Raw genomic sequence first — 19821 nt, 5'->3', positions numbered from 1 at the left:
CATGGTGGTAGAAGCAAAGTGTTACTATATTCTGCCTATGTTTAGATGATCAGTCAAAGAAGACTGTTGAGTGAATTCTATTTCATTCTTTTTGTCATTAATTTTATGCTGTAGTTATTTCATACAATGTGAATCATTTTAATGAAGTCTGGTATTAGAAGTGTTATTCCTTTCTAAAACAAAATAGTAAGTGGGAAAACAGTCTTCCACAGTTCACCGTGAGGAGTAAGTAGAAACACTCAACTACTCCTTTGGTAGAGGTAGAAAACTATTGGTTTTTTCATGAAGGAAGTTCCAAAGTTTTATTTAATCCATTTGCGTCTGTTCATTTTAGAGGACAACCAAACTGACAAATAATAATTTGCTTTTTAGAGAACAATTGAGGAGTAAATAATTGTTCAATTGTATGGTTAAAAATGCTCTGGATTCTGGTTCAGGTTTGCATTTTTCTGCTATGACTTCTAGAAACTTGGTGTTTTGTTTCAGATAAACGGTATTTTTGTATCAAATAATTATAATGTTACTTTTTAATTTTGAGAAAGATGATATGAAATACTGAAAAATTGTGCTTCTGCCTTCACTATAGCATTGCTAGGAATGTTTATGGAGAAGTACTTTGCATGCTAAGCAATTTTTCTCTTATCATGAAAATTATCAAAAAATTAAAACCTTAGCTACAGTGGTTAAGATAATTCATCTCACAAGGAGTTACACATGGATTTTATTCCAGCATAGGTAACATAAACCAAAAATGTCAAACCACAAAAATGTAAGCAATGAACTATGTATTTATTCAGGAAACATTGTGCTTATGGTAGTTTCTTGGAATTAAAAAGGAGATACAAATATAATAACAAAATGTTCAGCATGTTTAGCCAATAATCCAAGACTATATCTAATAAGGGACTGTTATCAGCATATAGGACATTACCTGCTACTGTCCTTGTTCTCCCCATTTCTAGTCAAAAGTTTGGTTGAAACTTCCAAGATCAATATTGATAAATACAGGGGTGGGGGGGAATAGATGATAGCAATAGCAATAGCAGTAGACTTATATACCGTTTCATAGGCCTTTCAGGGCTCTCTAAGCGGTTTACAGAGAGTCAGCATATTGCCCCCAACAATCTGGGTCCTCATTTTACCCACCTCGGAAGGATGGAAGGCTGAGTCAACCCTGAGCCGGTGAGATTTGAACCGCTGAACTGCTGATCTAGCAGTAGCCTGCAGTGCTGCATTTAACCACTGTGCCACCTTGGCTCTTTCATGAGATAAGGAATCCATTATGCAAATAGAATTTTGTTCTCAACATGAACATTTCATAGCCAGTTAGTTTTTTGTATAATATTGAACGAAAGTACAAGTTACTTTCAGCACATTATAAAAAAATTATTTCCTTCCCTATCCCTTATCTTTTAAGATTGAAAACATAGATGTGTGCCTGAGTTTTCTGGCTGCTAAAGGAATAAACATACAGGGACTATCTGCAGAAGGTAAGACTACTTTTAAATTGAATTTTATTATTCTATGGGAAATTTTCTATCTGCCAATTTTTATTTGGGCTTCAAAATATGCAGTGATTTTTAATAGAAATAAAATGAATGTAATAGAAGGAAATCCATTGATTAACACTAGCAAATCATAGTAATGATAATAATATACTGTAAGTCATAATAATTTTTGATTACTTTCACTATCAGTGTGTTATATATTAATAGCGAGCTGTTCATGCTCTAAGGGATTTAAATTTCAACATTCATCACAGGGAAAAGAAGGAGGAAAGCATAATGAAGATTTAAGCAAACATGGGAACACTATGTATTCAGGTCATTTCTTCTAAACCTTACATTGAAAGCTTCAAGTTTGCATTAGAAAAAGATTTTGAACAGACATACTGGTCAAATCCAATTTCAGTGTGATAATAAAAAAATCTAAAATGCTTTGAAGGTAATTTCCAAGAAATTCATTATAATCTTGAGAGATAAACATTTAGGGAGAACAGCCACATAATCAGGTTGATATAAGAGCCTGATTCTGAGAGGGTGAGAGTGAAAAATTCTTAATGGAATATTTCACAGTGAAAAGCCAAAAAGGGGGAAATTATTGCATAAGAAAAAATGACTAGAAATCCATGTAAGAACTATTTGTAGAAAAAAGCAACATAAATATGTTAAGCAATGGTTGAAATACCTTATTTTTACTCAGACAATATAAGCGATGGACTTTTTGCAGTAAAAAAACCCTGAGGTTATTCATAAAAACAGTTGCCTCATATGAAATCTTCATCCATTCAGCTCAGTATTATCTTCTGTTGTGACCAAGTATAACGATCTAAAATAATCTATGATGTCACAACACAGTACCTCCCAGGCCCACTTGGGATGCTAAAATTGAACAGGAATACTGTATTTACATGTCTAATTTGTGCTATATCCCCGAGCTATGGCCAATTCATTCTTTCTTTCTGGATAAGACTGCTGGATATTAACAAGTAGGTTTCTGAACTTATTGGAATGCACATTAATTAGAATAAATTCACTTTCTTCCATCTCCATGCTACTTTTGTCCTTTCATTGTTTTCTTCATTTTATTTATATCAGGGCAAAGTTCTCCTCCCTTTACAGTATATAAAAAAATACTTTCACATCTGTTGGGATCTAATATAGGTCTGTTTCTGACAGTTTTAATAATAAGTAGCAGGCTAATTTTATTTTTGTAAATGCAATGCCATTTTGCCCTGACAAAATTAATGGCTGTTTACACTGACATGGATAATCTAGGTCAAAAATGCATTGTACCTCACAGGTAATGTAATTCACACTTTGCTTTGCTTTGGTTGGTTGGTTTGGTTTTGCTTATCAAAATACTCTATGTAAAATTTTCTGGCTTTTATCACGTCTTAACCATCCCTACTTTTATTTTTTCCACACTGCTTTGTATGCTCAAAAGATGATTGGTCTGGCATTTGCATGTTTATCTCAGTTCTAAGATGAACTTTTACTTTCACTTGCCATTTATTTATAAGCGGAAATCCGTTAAAAATCTTTCAAAAAGGTGGCAGTTAAAACTGCCACAGTATGTTCTATCTCACATCTCTCTCACTAATCTCAGATGGAAATCAAGGTGAGACTATTTTTTCTTGTTTATTTATCTGTGAGACAGGTTGCCTGAGCTGTGAGTTTCTCCCCAAACCATGCAGTTTTTCTTTCCAAACTACGTAGCACAGTTACCTTGACAACAAAAGCAGCCGCCCTGCCATTGAGTTCATACAGCTCCTTGAGCCCAAGTGAATTTAGAGTATGTTTGTATGTGTCAGCTGCCAGAACGCTTATGAAGAAGATTCGCAACCCAGAAAAGTCCTCCCAGCTGACAGATTTTCTTTTTTCAGTTGTGGCACCCAGTTTGTAGTCTGCCAACAGAATTCCTTGGCTCTGAGTATTAACTCTTTGATTACTGGAGAAATCCCAGCTTCATTTGCCAGTGAGATAATTATACTGTTTTTCTAGCTGTCTGCCATTCTTCGGTTGATTGTATTTAAGCATGAAGGAGAATATTAAGTGAGCAGATATGATAGATAGCACTGGATTGTCACATGTATATTCAAGTTCATCCAGAATGATCAGAAACAGGTTTCTGTGTTTCTCTGAATAGGTTATGAGGTTCATCATTTTTGAGAATGATCAAGTACTTCCAGTAAAGCCTGATTAATACTTCTGTTTATCATTCTCAGAATCTAATGACTTGCGGTTGATTGGCTTGTAGGGAAAAAAATCTGTTTGAAGTTAAATGTAAAATGGTTCAAATATACTTGCAGCGATTTTTGAACAAAGCCTGCACAGTTTCTACATACAAGTTGTTCTACCTCCTTCTTGTCGGTTTTCTGTTTTGTCTTCCTTTTGTCTCACTAGAGAACTGAATGATTTCACATCTCAAGGAAAAAACAAATATTAAAATGTAATAATGGGCCAAAGGAAATCGAAGCAACCAAAGGAACTTCACAGCATGGAAATTTCCAAACTCCAGACCAAAAAGAAACTCTCTGTGCCTTAAAAACTGTGACATCTGGCAGTATTTTGTTTTCAGCTTAAAAAAACCCCAAAAAACCCTTTTTTGTGGGTTGGAATGGAAATGACTAGTTATACACTCACAGGATTGAAACTTGGGAGTCTGTGTACTTCAACAGCCCTAAAAGGGAGAAGGAGGTAGTAAGAGGAAGTAATTCAGACTAACCTTGATGAGCCTTCTGTGTGCAAAGTCCAATTGCAAAATGCCAGTTGAATTACCTCAGTCTATCTCCTGAGATAAGAAGAAATACATTTGTAGAGTTCATTGGAAGCACTGTTTATGCTTTATTTTGGAAGCACTGGAACCAACACACAACAAAGTCCAGTGTTGGTTTGCTTTTCCCATTTTGGGGTATCAGGTTTATTGCTAATACCTCTGATTGATTCTGAAGAATCAAGTTACTGAGGCTTTTAATTGCATTTCTTCTTAATGGCATTTTCCTGTACAGCCAAGTCCCAGACTTTTAGAGGTTTACATGACCCCTCTCACATGTTGAAAGTATGCATGAAAAGGTCACACTGGCTGACCCACTCCTGCTGCGGAGACACGACAAGCCTTGCCAATTGCCAGTTCCATGTTTGCATGAAATAAATACAATATGTGCAAAGATGAGAGGCAATGTCTTGATACACACATTTATTTGACTTCTGTATATGTGGGGATGTTAATTCTGCAGCTATCCTAGATGTAGTTTCAGTAGGTCAGGGCATTTGTTCTCCAGAATATTCTGTAAGTTAGGAACAACAAATAATCCAAACCAGTGTCAAAGGAAAGAAACAAAAAAAATGGACAAGAATTTGAATGGCATTTTTTTTCTTACCAGAATATTTTGTCACATCTTTCTTTAACTTTTTCATTGAATATACAATTATTTGTCCTGATCTTGAACTGAATTTCTCTGGAGGACCATGGTCACAAGAAGTAATTTATGTCTCCCTCCGTCTGAAAAGAAAAAAAAAGATATTAATTTTTTTTGGAGGATTCTTTTGTTTTTGCAAGGATTCTCTAATTTTATTTTGATCAATTGGATCTTCCAGGAGCCTGAGCTAACAAAGAAAGTTGAAATTTAACAAAACATTTGTTCAACTGGGTCATCATGCCATTTCATGATATAAATACTTCTTTATTAATTGCCTTTCAGAGATCAGGAATGGGAATTTAAAGGCTATCCTGGGCCTCTTCTTCAGCCTATCGCGTTATAAGCAGCAGCAACAGCAGTCCCCAAAGCAACATTCAGACCACTCTCCATCCCAGCAACCGCCCACCTCATCCCAGCAAGCAAGCTCTCCGTCCCCCAGCCAGGTGGGACTACCTGACCAGCAGTTACAACCACAACCACTGGTGCCAGCTTCGCCTCAGACTCAGTGCCAACATCCCCAGCAAGCAGCACAGCTTCAGTTAAAAGCACAACCAGAAATGCAGTCCAGGTGAGTGGGCTTTTTCACCCCCCCCACCCCCAACCATTGCTTTTCCAAATGCCAAGAGTTTCACAGCAGGTTATTTCAATATCTTTGTACCTATAGCAGATGCACCTTGTAAGAAGGACAGGGATCAGCCTTTTTTCCCCCCAAGCTCTGGCCATTGTCTTATGAGATCATATACAGGTAGTCCTCACTTAAGAACAATCATTGGGACCAGACCTTCCATTGCTAAACGCTGCAGTTGTAAAGCAGAATGTCACATGACTGTGTTGCTCAGCAACAGCAGTTCTAGTTACTATCATTAAGTGAGGACGCATGGATTCTTAAGCAAACCTCATACGAAAGCAATGTCCAACTTCCTGCTGGCTTCCCTTTGGGAAGTTGGCAGGGCAGGTATGACCTTGAGCTGCTTTTGAAAACAAAGCCAGTTATGAAGGACCTGGATTGCTATCATGTGTCTGTGGAGATGCTGCATGGTCAGAACTTCAAGGCCCAGGTATAAGTAGCACTTGTTCAGCATTATCACAAGTTTGAATGTTAGCCAAACAAGTGCTTGTTGAATGAGGATCACCTATAATTGCTAATATGCCTCTCCATGCTGATAGAAATCTTAAAAAGGTGATGAAAAATGTCAGCATGAGATTACACAAGTATTCTTTCTTATTATATGAGATGTATGAGGTGTCACTCAAAGTTCCATGACTCCGGGCGATCTTGTAAGTTTTCAGCCATTTGTTTCCATTTTCATTTTGTTCTTATGTTTTTTTTTAAGTTGTGGAATGTTCTATTTTAAAAATAATAATCTAATTCTGTGTATTTCAAACACTCTGAAGGAGTATTCGGTGCCATTGTGCTGATGGACACTGTAAATAATACCTGTGTGTCTGATCCTGGCAGTCGTTTGAAAACCAGATCAATTTTATAAGGTGACAACGGAACAAAAGAATATATACTAGATCACGTTGTTCAGCTTTTCAGTAATTGAGCAGAGTGGGGAGAACTGCATTTCAGGCCTGCCCTCTGAACAGCTGATCATTTATTGTTTTGCAACTGGACTCCATTTGTGCAGTCTTGGCAATTGGATTGTAGGGGAAGGACCTGTATGCACAAAAGCCACATAGGCTTGGGATTTCAGTCATGGGACTAGATGTGGAAATTGCTTTCCAGAAATATGCATTCCTTAATTGGGCTGGAATGAATGTATGCCAACTCCAATGTGATTGTGGCTACTGACAAGAGAATTCCTTCTTTCATTCTTTACACAACTGTGTATGCTTTATTCTTCTGTCATTACAGTCAGGTAATTGGATCTTCTAGTGCTTGGAGATGATTGGATTTCCCAATGTTGTGTTTCATGCTTTAAAGCAGTTGCCAGGATAGAAGGAAGAATGCTAGCCCCATGCTGATTCCTCATTGAAAGCCCTTCCCCTACAAACAACTATCAGTTTTTCAGGAGACAAAGAAATATACAACGCGGAGCTACCTGACTGTTTAACTGCAAAACAGTGGTGACTCTTAAAAGAACAGGTTCCTGATGCTTTTGTACTTGTAATAAAGTGGCTGGGGCCAATCTTTTTAAATGTACCCTCCTCTGAAACATTCAAAGTATCTTTTCAAATAAGAAAAAAGCTAACTTGCATACAAGAAATATAGTTAGCATTATTTTCAGCGTAGCATAGCACAGTACCTATCTTTGTCAATAACAAAATGAACCTGAAGTAAGAGAGGAAGGGGGAGAGGGAGGGAGGGAGGGAGGGAGGGAGGGAGGAGAGGGAGGGAGAGAGAGAAATGAGGATCATACACATTGAATTTTATCATTGCTTTTTTCACTTTTTACACGATGAGGTTTCCCTCAATTCCTTTTCATGAAGCTTTCTTTGGCAGGCACCCTCATGTGGTGAAATTTGGTATTTATTACAATAATTTTAAAAATAATTCTCTGTTCAGCATCAAAATGTACTCAATTATATGGGACATATCTCATCATATCACCCTGTGGTGGTTTTACCATTTAATTTTACAGTGTAAATTCACTTGTGACATTTTGCAAAAAAAATATTTGTTTGTGATATAAATGTGCAGGCTCAAACTCTTGACTATCATTGCTTTGGTACATAGAAGGATTTTTTTAGTAGGTATCATGTCTAGACATTTGACTGGGGTGAGCAACATTATTTTCTCCTTTGAAAACATCTGGATAAATTATTTTTCCATATCTTTTAGCTCAGAGGCTTTCTATATTAATATTTCTTCTTTACTCACTTGCATCTTCCAATTTTTTTTCCTTTCTTGTTGTACAGTGCATCACCCAGGGACTCATCTCAAAGCAAAATCATCCGATTCACTCTCGGTCAGAAAAAGAATTCTAGGTTAGCGTTTGTTCCTCTAATGTAAAGCATGGATGACCCCTTTTGCAACAATTCCAGTCTGCATGTTTCAGACCTCACCAATGCTTACCTGTTGATTTTAAACCAAATATTATGAATAATCTGAGAGAACTCATTTTTATTAGCTGACTGATAGTGTCCTACTTAGTCTCTTACTATTTCCTCCAAGTAAAGGAGTTCTAGCAGCCGTTTTGTTTCTATTGAACTTTATATCAGAATATATGTTATAATAATAAATGTAATATATCTAGATTTATTACTACTATAGCTTGAAGATGGGTAGATCTCACTGAGTAATGCTAAGATGTGAGATAAAACTATGCAGAGAATCATAGGGCTGAAAGGGACTTCTAGTACATAATAGTAATGCAGCAGTCTATGTCAAATCTGAATCATATTTTTGTTTCAGCTTATTAAAATGCAATAGGACACATTATTAGCACCAGTCCCAACATAACATGCTTGTTTGGGATCTTTTTGGATATGGACACCTGAACTGCCAAGGCACAATGCATGCTGCCATGCTCTCAGGTCCTGGGAATCCCAAACACATATAATTATTTATGTATGCGCAGCTAGATGGTAACATTTCAATTGCTTTCACAAGAGCACAAATATATGGAGGCAATGCGGAAGTCATATCATTCCTTCTCTATATCATCTGGTCATGATGGTGCAGTGGTTAGAGTACAGTACTGCAGGTTCGGCTCACTGCCAGGAGTTCGATCCTGACCTGTTCAAGGTTGACTCAGCCTTCCATCATTCCATGGTCGGTAAAATGAGGACCCAGATTGTCAGGGGCAATACTCTGACTCTGTAAACTGCCCGGAGAGTGCTGTAAAGCACTATGGGATGGTATATAAGTCTAAGTGCTGTTGCTATTGCTTTCTATGCCTAAAGGGTCTTAAGTGAAAAAGTAAATGCTGTCAATTTTCCATGGTGGGAAAAGAAAAAAAATTATTAATCACATCCTTTCCCCTGTTTTAGCTTTCTTTCTAATTACTCTTTATTGCCTTTAAGTTTCAATTCATTTTCTCAACACTAACAAATAGCTGTGAGTGTATCTCCTATGTCAAGTGATGGAACACAGTGACATACATGCCATCTTTTTTTCTGGATGTCTTATAATAGCAAACTTCTAATCTGCCTGGGAATGAGTAATAAGGTTTTCAGTCCATTCATTTTTCTCTAATCTTTAAAAATGCCTATGTTATTTATCACAGATTGAAGTTCTTGTGACAAACTTTAATAGAAATGCCCCATAAATCTGTCTTTTGGAATGCACCATTATGCTATGCCTTTTTGTTCACAAACTGCAAGATATTACTTCTCTTCTGTAATTTACCTGCCTCCTTCTCAGATACCTATTAACTCTTTGTTGCAAAAAATTGCTAGCTTTTTACAGTAAAATATTCATTCCATCACTCTTGCTTCACCACCATTACATTTGACTCTAGTCTGTAAGTTCAAAATATCTTCTTCAATTACAGTCAAATTGGACACAATATGAGAAATTCGAAATTAGATGATAGATAGATAGATAGATAGATAGATAGATAGATAGATAGAATGTCATTATGTAGTTTTATTCCACTTCATATGGTTAGAAGCAGATATGGGAGAAGTGTTCTCAGATACCAAGCAAACATAATGGACCAAGCAAACAATATGTATTTATATACGTTCTATATTAAATCTGTTCTCTCCAATGTTAGCTGTGCATGAATGCTTTTGCTCTAGTCAATGCCAGCCCCACCAAAGCATGCAAAGTGAAAAAATATCTTCTTTTTGTCCCTTTCCTTCTAAGTCTGTTCTGACCTTGTAGTTTTATTTGGGTATCCTTCGTTATCTAAAGCAGTTATGTGTGCATTTGTGATGACTGCCACGTACTCTAATGATTGTCTTAACTGCTTACTTTGGCTTCTTCTTCTTCAGAAGCATCTGAAAACAGAAGAACTCATCTTTAGAAAAAGCAGGTCTCGTATTCTGTTTCAGTATCCAAAGAAGTAGAGAGCTAAAGATGTTGATTTGTGTTTGAACATGTTATTAATAAGCTTTGAAAGCATGTGCATGCATTTTCTAAGGCTGACCTGTCTTCTTGCTTCCCTTTTCTCTCCTTTCCACTTCCTGGTCACTGTCTAGAAACTGTTGGGAAGGAAATCTTATCAACATTTCTTTTTTAGAGTCATAAAAATGCTACTGGAGTAACAAAGGTTTGTAATGTGTTAACCAGAACAGTTATGGTACAGTATATCACAAGAGCATTGCATTCTGTACTCAGTAAAAAAAAATGAAATTTCATTTCATGAAATGAAATTATGATAACTGAAAACACCGACACATCAGAGTGCTTCTGTACTGCACACAAATTGTTGCCAAATGAAGATGAGGTTCTAGGTGACTTGATTAAAAATATGAACATTAAGCATGCAAATATTAAAGCATCAACCACAAATACACACATTTGTAAATCAGATCCACTGAAATGCATGGGTCTTGTACCAAAGTAAAACTGCTAAGGATTATGCTGCATATTTTCAGTTAAGAGCACTGAATATCAACTCTAGAAGCTGGTCTTTGAGGCAAAAATATCTGTCTGTTTATCTGTCTATCTATATATTAACCAATCATCTTCCTACCTACCAACCTACCCACCTACCTATCTACCTACCTACCTACCTACCTACCCATCCATCCATCCATCCATCCATCCATCTATGTATCTATCATCTATCTAATTCTCTAGCTGTCTGTCTATATCTGTCTATCGTCTATGTCCACTTCCCTCCTTCCCCCCTCTCTCTCAACATAATCATGCCTTACTTAATGTTCATATAGGTATTACCTTACATAAGGATTCTTTCAATTAAAGCCTTCATTTGTAATCTAGCATATACTTAGGTTGAGAAGAAATCAGGGTCACTAATGACTGTGTGGCATGTTGCAACATACATACCTAGATGCAGAAATGTCAACAGTCTCTGGGTTTCAGTGCAGAAGAAGTTTTCTAGCTAGTGCATGAAGATTTGTGTAACTAGAACAGAGAAGCAGGAAATACTGTCTCAAAGAGATAAGATTTATAATTTTTCACAAAGACTACCAGAGCTCTTTAAAGCAGAATGTTTTGCTCACAGCAGGATCAAACATTTAGATGTAAACGTTTTGATGCCTAGATATTCAATAATATGTCAGACTCCAGTATCCAATTCAGAGGGGATGTGAAATCTCCCACACAAAAACATTAATCAGTTGCCTACAATTGCAAAAAAGCAGATCCAGGTACATGCAATACATGCCCAGACATCTAGTTAGAGAAGCTTTTGCACTGGAACTGCATAGACACACTAGAATCTTCATGGAGCTCTTCACTTGGTCAGTGGCCTTTGTAGAGGAGGTAAGCCCTCTTCCATTTTGATATTGGATTAAACCAATATCAAACCAATTGAACTAAACCAACTCCATCCACATTTGGAGAACAAGCCTGTTCACTTATTTCTTTTTACCCTGAAAACAGGCTTCCAGGTCCTACCACGAGGGTTTCAGCTGCAGGCAGCGAAATAAAAACCCGTGGCCCAGCAAGTGCTAACAATCGGCGCAGCCAGAGCTTTAACAACTATGATAAATCCAAGCCCACAAGCCCACCTTCCCTTCTGGCAAGTAGCAGTGAGAAAGGTAAGTGAACTGAATTTTTTGTTAGTACGTTGCACGTGCTGTTCTGAATAAAGCTGAATTAAAATCTGACCAGATTTTTTTTCAAAGTGTAAATAAATGACACAATTCAGCCAGAGTTAATCATTTTCAAGCATGTTTAAAATACAACTTAATTTGTCCTTTTGATGTGGTGCTGTGGAATTTCTGGAAAGGTTTACATGTTCTCCTATTCTCATTTTTCTTGTTCAGTAAGTCTGTCATAAGAAAAGATGTGACACAACATTTACCAGATATGTATTGTTTAAGAACTGAACGATATATTTTTAACTTAGGTTAGTCTGTATGTATCAGATATGCTGAAGATATTGGAACTGTACAAAAACTTGGGAGTGCAGAGAATCTTACTTTATAATTTATATTAGAGGAAATTAGTGGTTGGACTTGCTGTATACTGGTCCTCGACTTATGACCACAGTGGAACCCAAACTTTCTGTTGCTAAGCAAGACATTTTGTTAACTGAGTTTTGCCCCATTTTACAACCTTTCTTGTTGCAATTGTCAAGTGAATCACTGAAGTTGTTAACTTACTAACAGAGTTGTGAAGTGAATCTGGCTTCCTTATTCATTTTGCTTGCCGGAAGATGATCACATGACCCCAGGATACTATTGCTGTCATAAATATGAGCCGGTTGCCAAGTATTTTGTCACATGACCATGGGATTGCTGCGACAGTTGTAAGTGTGAAAAACGGTCATAAGTCACTTTCAGTGCCATTGAAACTAGTCAATAAACGAACTGTTGCAAGGTGAGGACTATCTGTATGAAGAATAAAACACTGTATTGAAGAATGACATGAAATTGCTTGTCCCTGATTTCCAGTCTTTTCCATGGAATGGAATGGAAATACAGAGTTGGAAGGGACCTTGGGCAGAAAGAAGGATTACATAGGAGTGGTGCATTAAAATTGCTTTATGGATGACTGTTTTACTTTATGGGTTGCTGGAGTTGTGTTAATAATCACAGGTGTGTGTGTTCAAGTGAAACTCCACAATGCTTTTCTCATACTGAATGAAGCTTATTTCAGGAGTAGCTATGACCATAACAGTTATTGGTGTGTTTATTATCATCCTGTCTGGCTTTGGAGCAATTGCTTTATTCAGATCTAACAAAGCTATGATCAAATTGTTCACAGGTTTACTGGTGTTGCTCTTGATCACTGAAATTCTAGTTGTTGCCACTGCCTGCATGTGCAGACCATAGCTACACAAGACTATAGCCAAGGATTTCATGAGGATTCTGAACAAGTATGATAAGGAAGTGCAGATCACCAAGGGGGTGGATACTCTCCAGGCAGAGTTTCAATGCTGTGGTGCGGATAACTATACTGACAGGTCTTCTAGTCCAACTCACAGCTCAGGCAGGAAACCCTATACCATTTCAGGCAAATGTTTGTCTGATCTCTTCTTAAAAACTTCCATTGTTGGAACATTCACAACTTCTAGCAGCAAGTTGTTCCACTGATTAATTGTTCTAACTGTCACTTAAAGGGTAACACCTGCTTTGTGACCTTTTCAGTTTTAGCCTTCCATGATGCATTCTTTTCCTCTCAACATTATCAGAGCCCCTTGAATTCAAAACAAAAGTCTGTAACCACAATTGTGTGTTTTAGGAATCTGTTTGGGTGGGTGTGGGTGCAGGTATACAACAGCTGAACATATCTACGATGATAGGAAACTACCTTACACAAACATGGCGAAACAGCAGTTCTCAACCTTTTCTTTACCACGGACTCCCTTTAAATATCTTTTGTGGCCATGGACCCCCAAGACTTAACTCAGGATTTAAATCATAATATTTTTTCAAGCCTTCGTGGACCCCCTGTGATGAGATCATACCTCCCCCAGGTGTCCATGGACTACAGGTTGAGAACCCATGAGATAGAGCAGTGATTGCTAACCTTTTCCAGACTGAGTGCCCAAAGCACGCGTGCATGCCCGAACCCCCAAAATGCAATGTGGAGTGGGCCCTGTGCATGTGCCCCACCCCCATGCATCTGTGCCCCCCGCACACCCACCCACATGCGTGGCAGAGACCCAACAACCAGTTGACCAGCGGGAGGCATGCCCACATGTGCGGTGGAGCTGAACTGCGGCAATGGCTCATATGCCCACAGAGAGGGCATTGTGTGCCACCTGTGGCACATGTGCCATAAATTCGCCATCATGAGGATAGATCCTTCCTCTGTCTAATTTATCTTGTTGTAATTCTTCAGGATTTTAGCTAGAAAGTTTTCCAATCCAATCTGGACATTCCAAAACATGCATCTATGGTGTGTAGAGAAAAACCTGTAGCTTCATTCACTTATTTCAGAAGTGTTTTGTCAACAGAAAAGGGTGCTTACTGAGAATAATTACTTGCATCTAAAATTAATGCCTACTTTCTACAATCAGATGAACAGAAAAGCCAACATTCCTTATGTTGGAGTTCTTAAGAGACCCATTAAAAGGATTAAAAAGGAATAATTCATATTAGTCCTGCTAATTTTAGATTTAGCTTTACACATGTGTTCTATTTTGTTACTAGAAATTAAAGTAAAAGTGAAGATTGAAATGCTATGCATTGCATATAAAGTTTTCTATTTGAAACCAATTGGCTGCTGTTCAACATAATTGAAGCAGATTCTTTGTTAGTTTATAACTTTTCTCACCGCTATCGATATAATTTTGTTTTGTTTTGTTTGGAAAGCGCTATCAGTCCAGGGAAATAGGAGCAGAAAATTGGTCCCTTTGAAGTAGCATATCCTTAATTAATAGCAACAGCAAAAGTAAACTTCTCAAGTGCATCTCCTATGTTTTGGTAAAATAAATTAGCCTGTTAACTTCTACTCCTTATTTTCCATGGAGAGGATGAAGGGATTTTGAATGCCCATGATTTAAATTTAATTTCAAGGACCATTGAGTCTAGGGTTGATAGCTGTAAATGTGCTGTTGTGTTCTATTGTTACATAAAAATGAAGAACTCATTATGAATGCAGATTTTATATGCATTCTTAAAAGATGTTCTGTTGAATTAAGCTTACTGAAAATATCCTTTTATTTGAGTAAAATAAAATACGATTTAGTGTTTTAGACATTTGGATATAATGCTAGTTTCAAAGGGTATAAATATATATATATATTTATTTAATACATTAATTGCACAAATCAATACTGTGATTTATACAATAAAGCAAATTAAAATTCATTAAAAGACAAATGCAATGTGATAAAATATGATTTTCAAAAATATCCAAATTATCCAATGGTGGGCTCCAAATTTTTTAACAACTGATTCTCTGCCCTAATGACTGATTGGGTGGGTATGGCTAGATGGGTCATGTGACTGAGTGGGCATGGCCAACTCACTTGTGTGGATGGTACCTGTATGGGACAGGCAGGGTTGGACAGGGAATCCAGAGGTCTAGAGTGGGGAGGAAAGAAAGATCCAACCTGTTTGTGTCTGTGTGTGTGTGTGCATGCGTCTGTAACCCTAACCCTTATATAAACATCACTGCTCACTGTTCAAGTGAATACTGTAGAAATCAAAAACACTGATTTACTTAACTTACTAATATCATATCATGTAGCCTTCCTTAGTTTCTAATGCTCTATTCATTGTCACGATAATTGATGATTTTGTAATAATAATGGACAGTCTAAATATTGTGCTTTTGATGTGAATTGTTGAACATTGTTGACCTGTTAAGGAAGGTTCTTGTTTGTTTGTCTTTAATTAAACATAGCTTTAATGTCATCTTGGACACTTGGGTTTGTAAAGAAAATGATGAGGCATTCAAGCTTATAATGTGAACTGCTGCCTGTCAGCTTTGGTGTAATTAAACATTGTACTTCACTTCTAAATTGTCACTTCCACTTAGGCATCCTTATCTAAAGTATCCATTGTCTTTTTTCTGTTTCCTCTGAATAAACTGTGCCATCAGAAACTTCTGCCCTCAGATAAGGCCATGCTGGAATCTTCTTAATTACTTGAAGCATTTCTATATAGTCTAAATAATTGTATATTATCAGTACAGAAGCCTTGCATTCATCATTCTGTACTATATCTCTTAGAGTATATTTATCTTTAAAACTCTTTGCATTTTATATCTCATTGCATATTTGGCTGTATATAACCATTTAAATAATCTTAGAAGAAGTGCTCTAATTCCAGTTGAAGTATGTTCCCATGAAACACTGTTCCTTTCATAATTGGAGTTGCAGGACAATTTTGTGATTAAACTGTCCAGAGTCACTTAAGTAAAATGGGCAGTGTAGAAATTTAATAAATAAAAACGAATAAATAAAGTGCCTCCTGAAATACGGTATCAAAATTAAACCTTAGCAAAGCATGACAAGACAACTCAATAGTAGATCCAAACATATTGGACTGAACTAACAAATAACATTTTTTAAATCAAATATTTTAACTTTGTTCTATCCAAACTGGTTGACTTGTTTAATTGCAATGGTTGGTTAGGTTATGTGCCAATCCTTCTTTTAATTTAACCATAGAATCATGTTTCTTTGATGTTACAAGTCCTTGTAATGTCTTTAACAGAGAAATATTATTTTGTCTAAAATGTTCTTCTTTGTAATCTGGACCTGAAAATAATCCTGCAGATGGCAGTATACACCTGGAGAAATAGTTCCATTCTTTATCAGTCAGCACATAGTGCAAACTTTCTAATCTGATATTCTCCAATGTATTGGACAAATGTTTCTAAATTCCCAGTTATGAACAAAGACGTTTTCATTTGTAATGGTTTATCAAAGTAATTTCTGGAGAACACCAAATTATCAAATGCATCGTAGTGTATTTAATTGTTTTCTAACATTCTGTTGCATAGTAACTTTCAATTTTATAGTTTTTTTAACATAGTTGGGAAAAGTCTGAATTTCACTTGAGCATACATACAATAATTGTTTTTGATGAAAATAAAAATTTTATTCCCAATTTCCTTCCTTCACTACTACCACAAGGAAGAACTAATTTATACCCATGTACAGTTTTGAAAGTCAGAATATATTCATTTATATTCTGAAAACCAGAACTTGGAATATAAAAATATGTGTAAAAAAAAAACCTTCTCACAGTTTCATAACAATACAACCCTAAATGCAAGTTTGATTCATGTCAATCATTAAAAATTATTTCCAAATATGTATGAAATTTAAGTCTTTTTAAAAATAGTTTTAGTATCAACTACATCTATTCTTTCTCTCCTATGACCCCCAATTGTAGTTGCCAGAACACCATAGAAAATGAGTTTTTTATGCTTTAGATATAAAAATACCTCACTATGACATAAATTGGCCTTCTGCCAATTACCTCCCTATGACCAATTAGATCCCACAGATTAGGCCTCCTCCGGATTCCATCAACTAGCCAGTGTCAACTGTCGACCCCCCCGGGGGAGGGCCTTCTCTGTGGCTGCTCCGGCCCTCTGGAACGATCTCCCCGTGGAGATTCGGACCCTCACCACCCTTCAGATTTTCCGCAAAGCCGTTAAAACCTGGCTGTTCCGGCAGACCTGGGACTGATGAGTTCCCAGCCCCACTCGAATGGTTGCGGCTGTTGATGAGTTTTTAATTTGTTGTTTGTATTTGTTTTGTCTTCTTGTTTTTTGTACTCCCCCTTTCCCTATTTGGTTTTGTTAGCCGCCCTGAGTCCCCTCGGGGAATAGGGCGGCATACAAGTTTAATAAAATTAAACTAAACTAAACTAAACTAAACTAAATGTATATAAAAGGATATATCCCATTCTGTTGAATTCTGAGTGTTTTCCTTTAAGAAATGATATCTATTGGCTATACTTTATTCAATACTTTATTTCATCCAACTTCATTGGTATTGGTATTGTAATATATACATATTCTGTAAAATTCATGTTTTGACCCTGTTTTAACATCCCCACCCGGCAACATTTTCTCAGAAAAGCTCTTTGGCTTAATTGCATAATAAATAAATGTATTCCTCCTAAAATAAATGCTAGAAATGGGTAATTGTAAAGATAAATCGCTTTACTAAGAACTTTTGTGTGCTCTATCCATTAATGTGACTTGCCAGAAAAAACTCTGATACACTTTAATTTATCCTTTAATTTATCTGTCCCTATTTGGACAATTTGCCAGATCATCAGTAAATTTGATTTTTGACTGTGCCAAATTCAGTAGCACTGAAGCCAAGTGTGTTAGTTGAAGAAGGCAGGAAGGGTGAGGGGTGGAAATTTCCAGCAACTGAAAGGGATTAGCTACAGTTTGCCCAACTGTCAAAATTCAATCAGGTTATGAAATAAAGCTCAGATTCAGTGACTACTACTTTGAAGGCAAAGAAAGCAAAGCTAGCAACAGTTGAAGAGAAAAACTTTTTTCCCTCCGGTGTTGCACTGCTGCCAAAGGAGAGGGGGGGAACCCTTTGTAACAAAAAGTAAAACTATTTCACACTAAAAAACTTTTAAGTATTAATTTGATATTTCTGAATATAATATATCCGTGCTTATTATACTATGCCCTTTCGGAATAAGCAACATTATACAGTATACAGAAAAGGAGTCAGAAACAGTAACCAAAGAAACTATAAAGGCATGAAATAAGAAAAAGGAGTGGAAGCACAAACCTGGTTCACAACATCATTCATGTATTATAATTAATATAATATAGAATGTACTTTATTAAATTTATATGACATCAAACTCCCAATCACTTTGGGCAGTTTACAATTGTTAAAACATTTAAAAATCAAGGAACAAATGCAGAAAACATAAAATGGTCCAAAACAAAGAGACAATCATGGCAGAAGGGAACAGAAAGAAAGAAAGGGGCACCATTTGTCTGTCCATTTCTATACTTGCACACCATTCTTGCTTCTAGGTTCATCCATACATTGATTTACACACTGCACTGTGTTCTTTAAACTTCTCATCTCTCTCTACATTTTTACTCTCTTCCTAAATAGTAAGGGAGAGAGAGACAGAGTCAAATGACTCTCCTTAATAGGAGAAGGCTTCCCCACATGCTAAATATTTGAGCAACTGTATTTAAAAGAGGCTCTCTGGGTGATTTAAGTAGCCCTTCACTCTGCAGTGAGTTGCAATATGGCTGTTTTAAAACATTTCATAAAAATATTTATTATACAAACTGTGTGTGTTCATTCATGTGTATATTCATATGAATAAGTGTGGTTATAGAATTTCATTGGACACCATCACACACACACACACACACACACACACACACACACACACACACACACACACACACAAATCTTCCCCAGTTTATATCCTTTAGCTGAGACTCCAGCCTTGGAATCCTTCAGCCAACAAGCCCTCCAATGCAAATGCAATTGTTTTGTTGCACAAAGATTCAAATGCCGCAGTTGTTACCCAGCCAGCATTATATTTGGATGGAACCTGGCACATTCAATGGAAAAAAAATGAATGGGAAACATTAGAGTTGGTGGAGCTTACACACAGTACTTGTTTCTAAATATTATTCCTTTGAAATCAGTCTTGGATAGAACTGTGGTGAAGACAAATGCCAGATCTATTAATTTATCAACATACAAGTTAATATTGTTTAAAGAATATGCTTTATGTACCTTTTCTCTTGTATATGTTTTCTGAAACTCTAAACATAAAATCTTCCTCAGCTTGGATCCATATAAGAGAAAACAAACCCTTTATATAATTGTATAACTTCAAGCCTATATGTAGCTCATTTCTCAAGTATATTTGAGAAGGGTGCCTACAGATTTTGATTGGGATGGTTTATACCTTTGGTAAATATCTAAAATCTATGTAGCCCATGAACAATTTATATTTAAATGTCTTTCTAACAGCAATCTTGGGTGTTAAAGATTGAAAAATAGATTGTAAATATTGTTTCAAATACAGAATCAATCAAGATTTTTTTTTCTTTTTAATATCACTTGTATGAGCAAAATAAGTAGCCAGGAATGTTTTCAGAACATTATTTTTGCTTCTGAAGATAGCAACCTGATAAGTGACAACACTAGATTTACTCCTATAAACATGAAAGCATAATGTGCTTCAAAGATTGTAGAAAGTATGATTTCATTTTTTGGGTAGACTCAAAATAATTTAAATGTACTGGACTGTTTTCCATACAGTACTTAAAAATAGGCAGAAATCTCTTCCTGTAAAGGTTTTCCAAAATCTTAAAGTGGGAACTTTTCTTGATTGTTGTGTTATAATATTCCAATCAAGATTCCTACTTGAAAAATATTTTCTCTGGTAATTTTGAT

The 19821-nt window shown here is 36.4% G+C and overlaps 1 protein-coding gene and 1 long non-coding RNA gene across 8 annotated transcripts in view; one reads left to right on the top strand and one right to left on the bottom strand.

The window, feature by feature from the left end:
• Positions 1-19821, top strand: part of NAV2 (neuron navigator 2) — a 253203-nt gene that overhangs the window by 70027 nt on the left and 163355 nt on the right. For all 5 annotated transcript variants that reach the window (XM_032224985.1, XM_032224976.1, XM_032225004.1 and 2 more), the window contains exons 4-6: positions 1418-1490; positions 5204-5489; positions 11385-11542. In XM_032224985.1, coding sequence (XP_032080876.1) covers positions 1418-1490; positions 5204-5489; positions 11385-11542 — 517 coding nt within the window. The remainder of the gene's footprint in view (positions 1-1417; positions 1491-5203; positions 5490-11384; positions 11543-19821) is intronic.
• On the bottom strand, positions 4684-11585 carry LOC116513809. 3 transcript variants are annotated; one of them, XR_004256044.1, is made up of 5 exons: positions 11513-11585; positions 10827-10904; positions 7746-7940; positions 4883-5004; positions 4684-4789 (listed from the first exon to the last, which is right to left on the bottom strand). It is a non-coding gene; the product is annotated as an uncharacterized LOC116513809 (long non-coding RNA). The 3 variants fall into 3 exon arrangements; XR_004256046.1 differs by having other exon boundaries at positions 7746-7827; XR_004256045.1 differs by lacking the exon at positions 11513-11585 and adding an exon at positions 11374-11438.

Source organism: Thamnophis elegans, chromosome 1 (genome assembly GCF_009769535.1).
Source record: "Thamnophis elegans isolate rThaEle1 chromosome 1, rThaEle1.pri, whole genome shotgun sequence".
In the NCBI taxonomy this organism is placed as follows: domain Eukaryota; kingdom Metazoa; phylum Chordata; class Lepidosauria; order Squamata; family Colubridae; genus Thamnophis; species Thamnophis elegans.
This window is presented reverse-complemented; position numbering and strand designations above follow the sequence as displayed.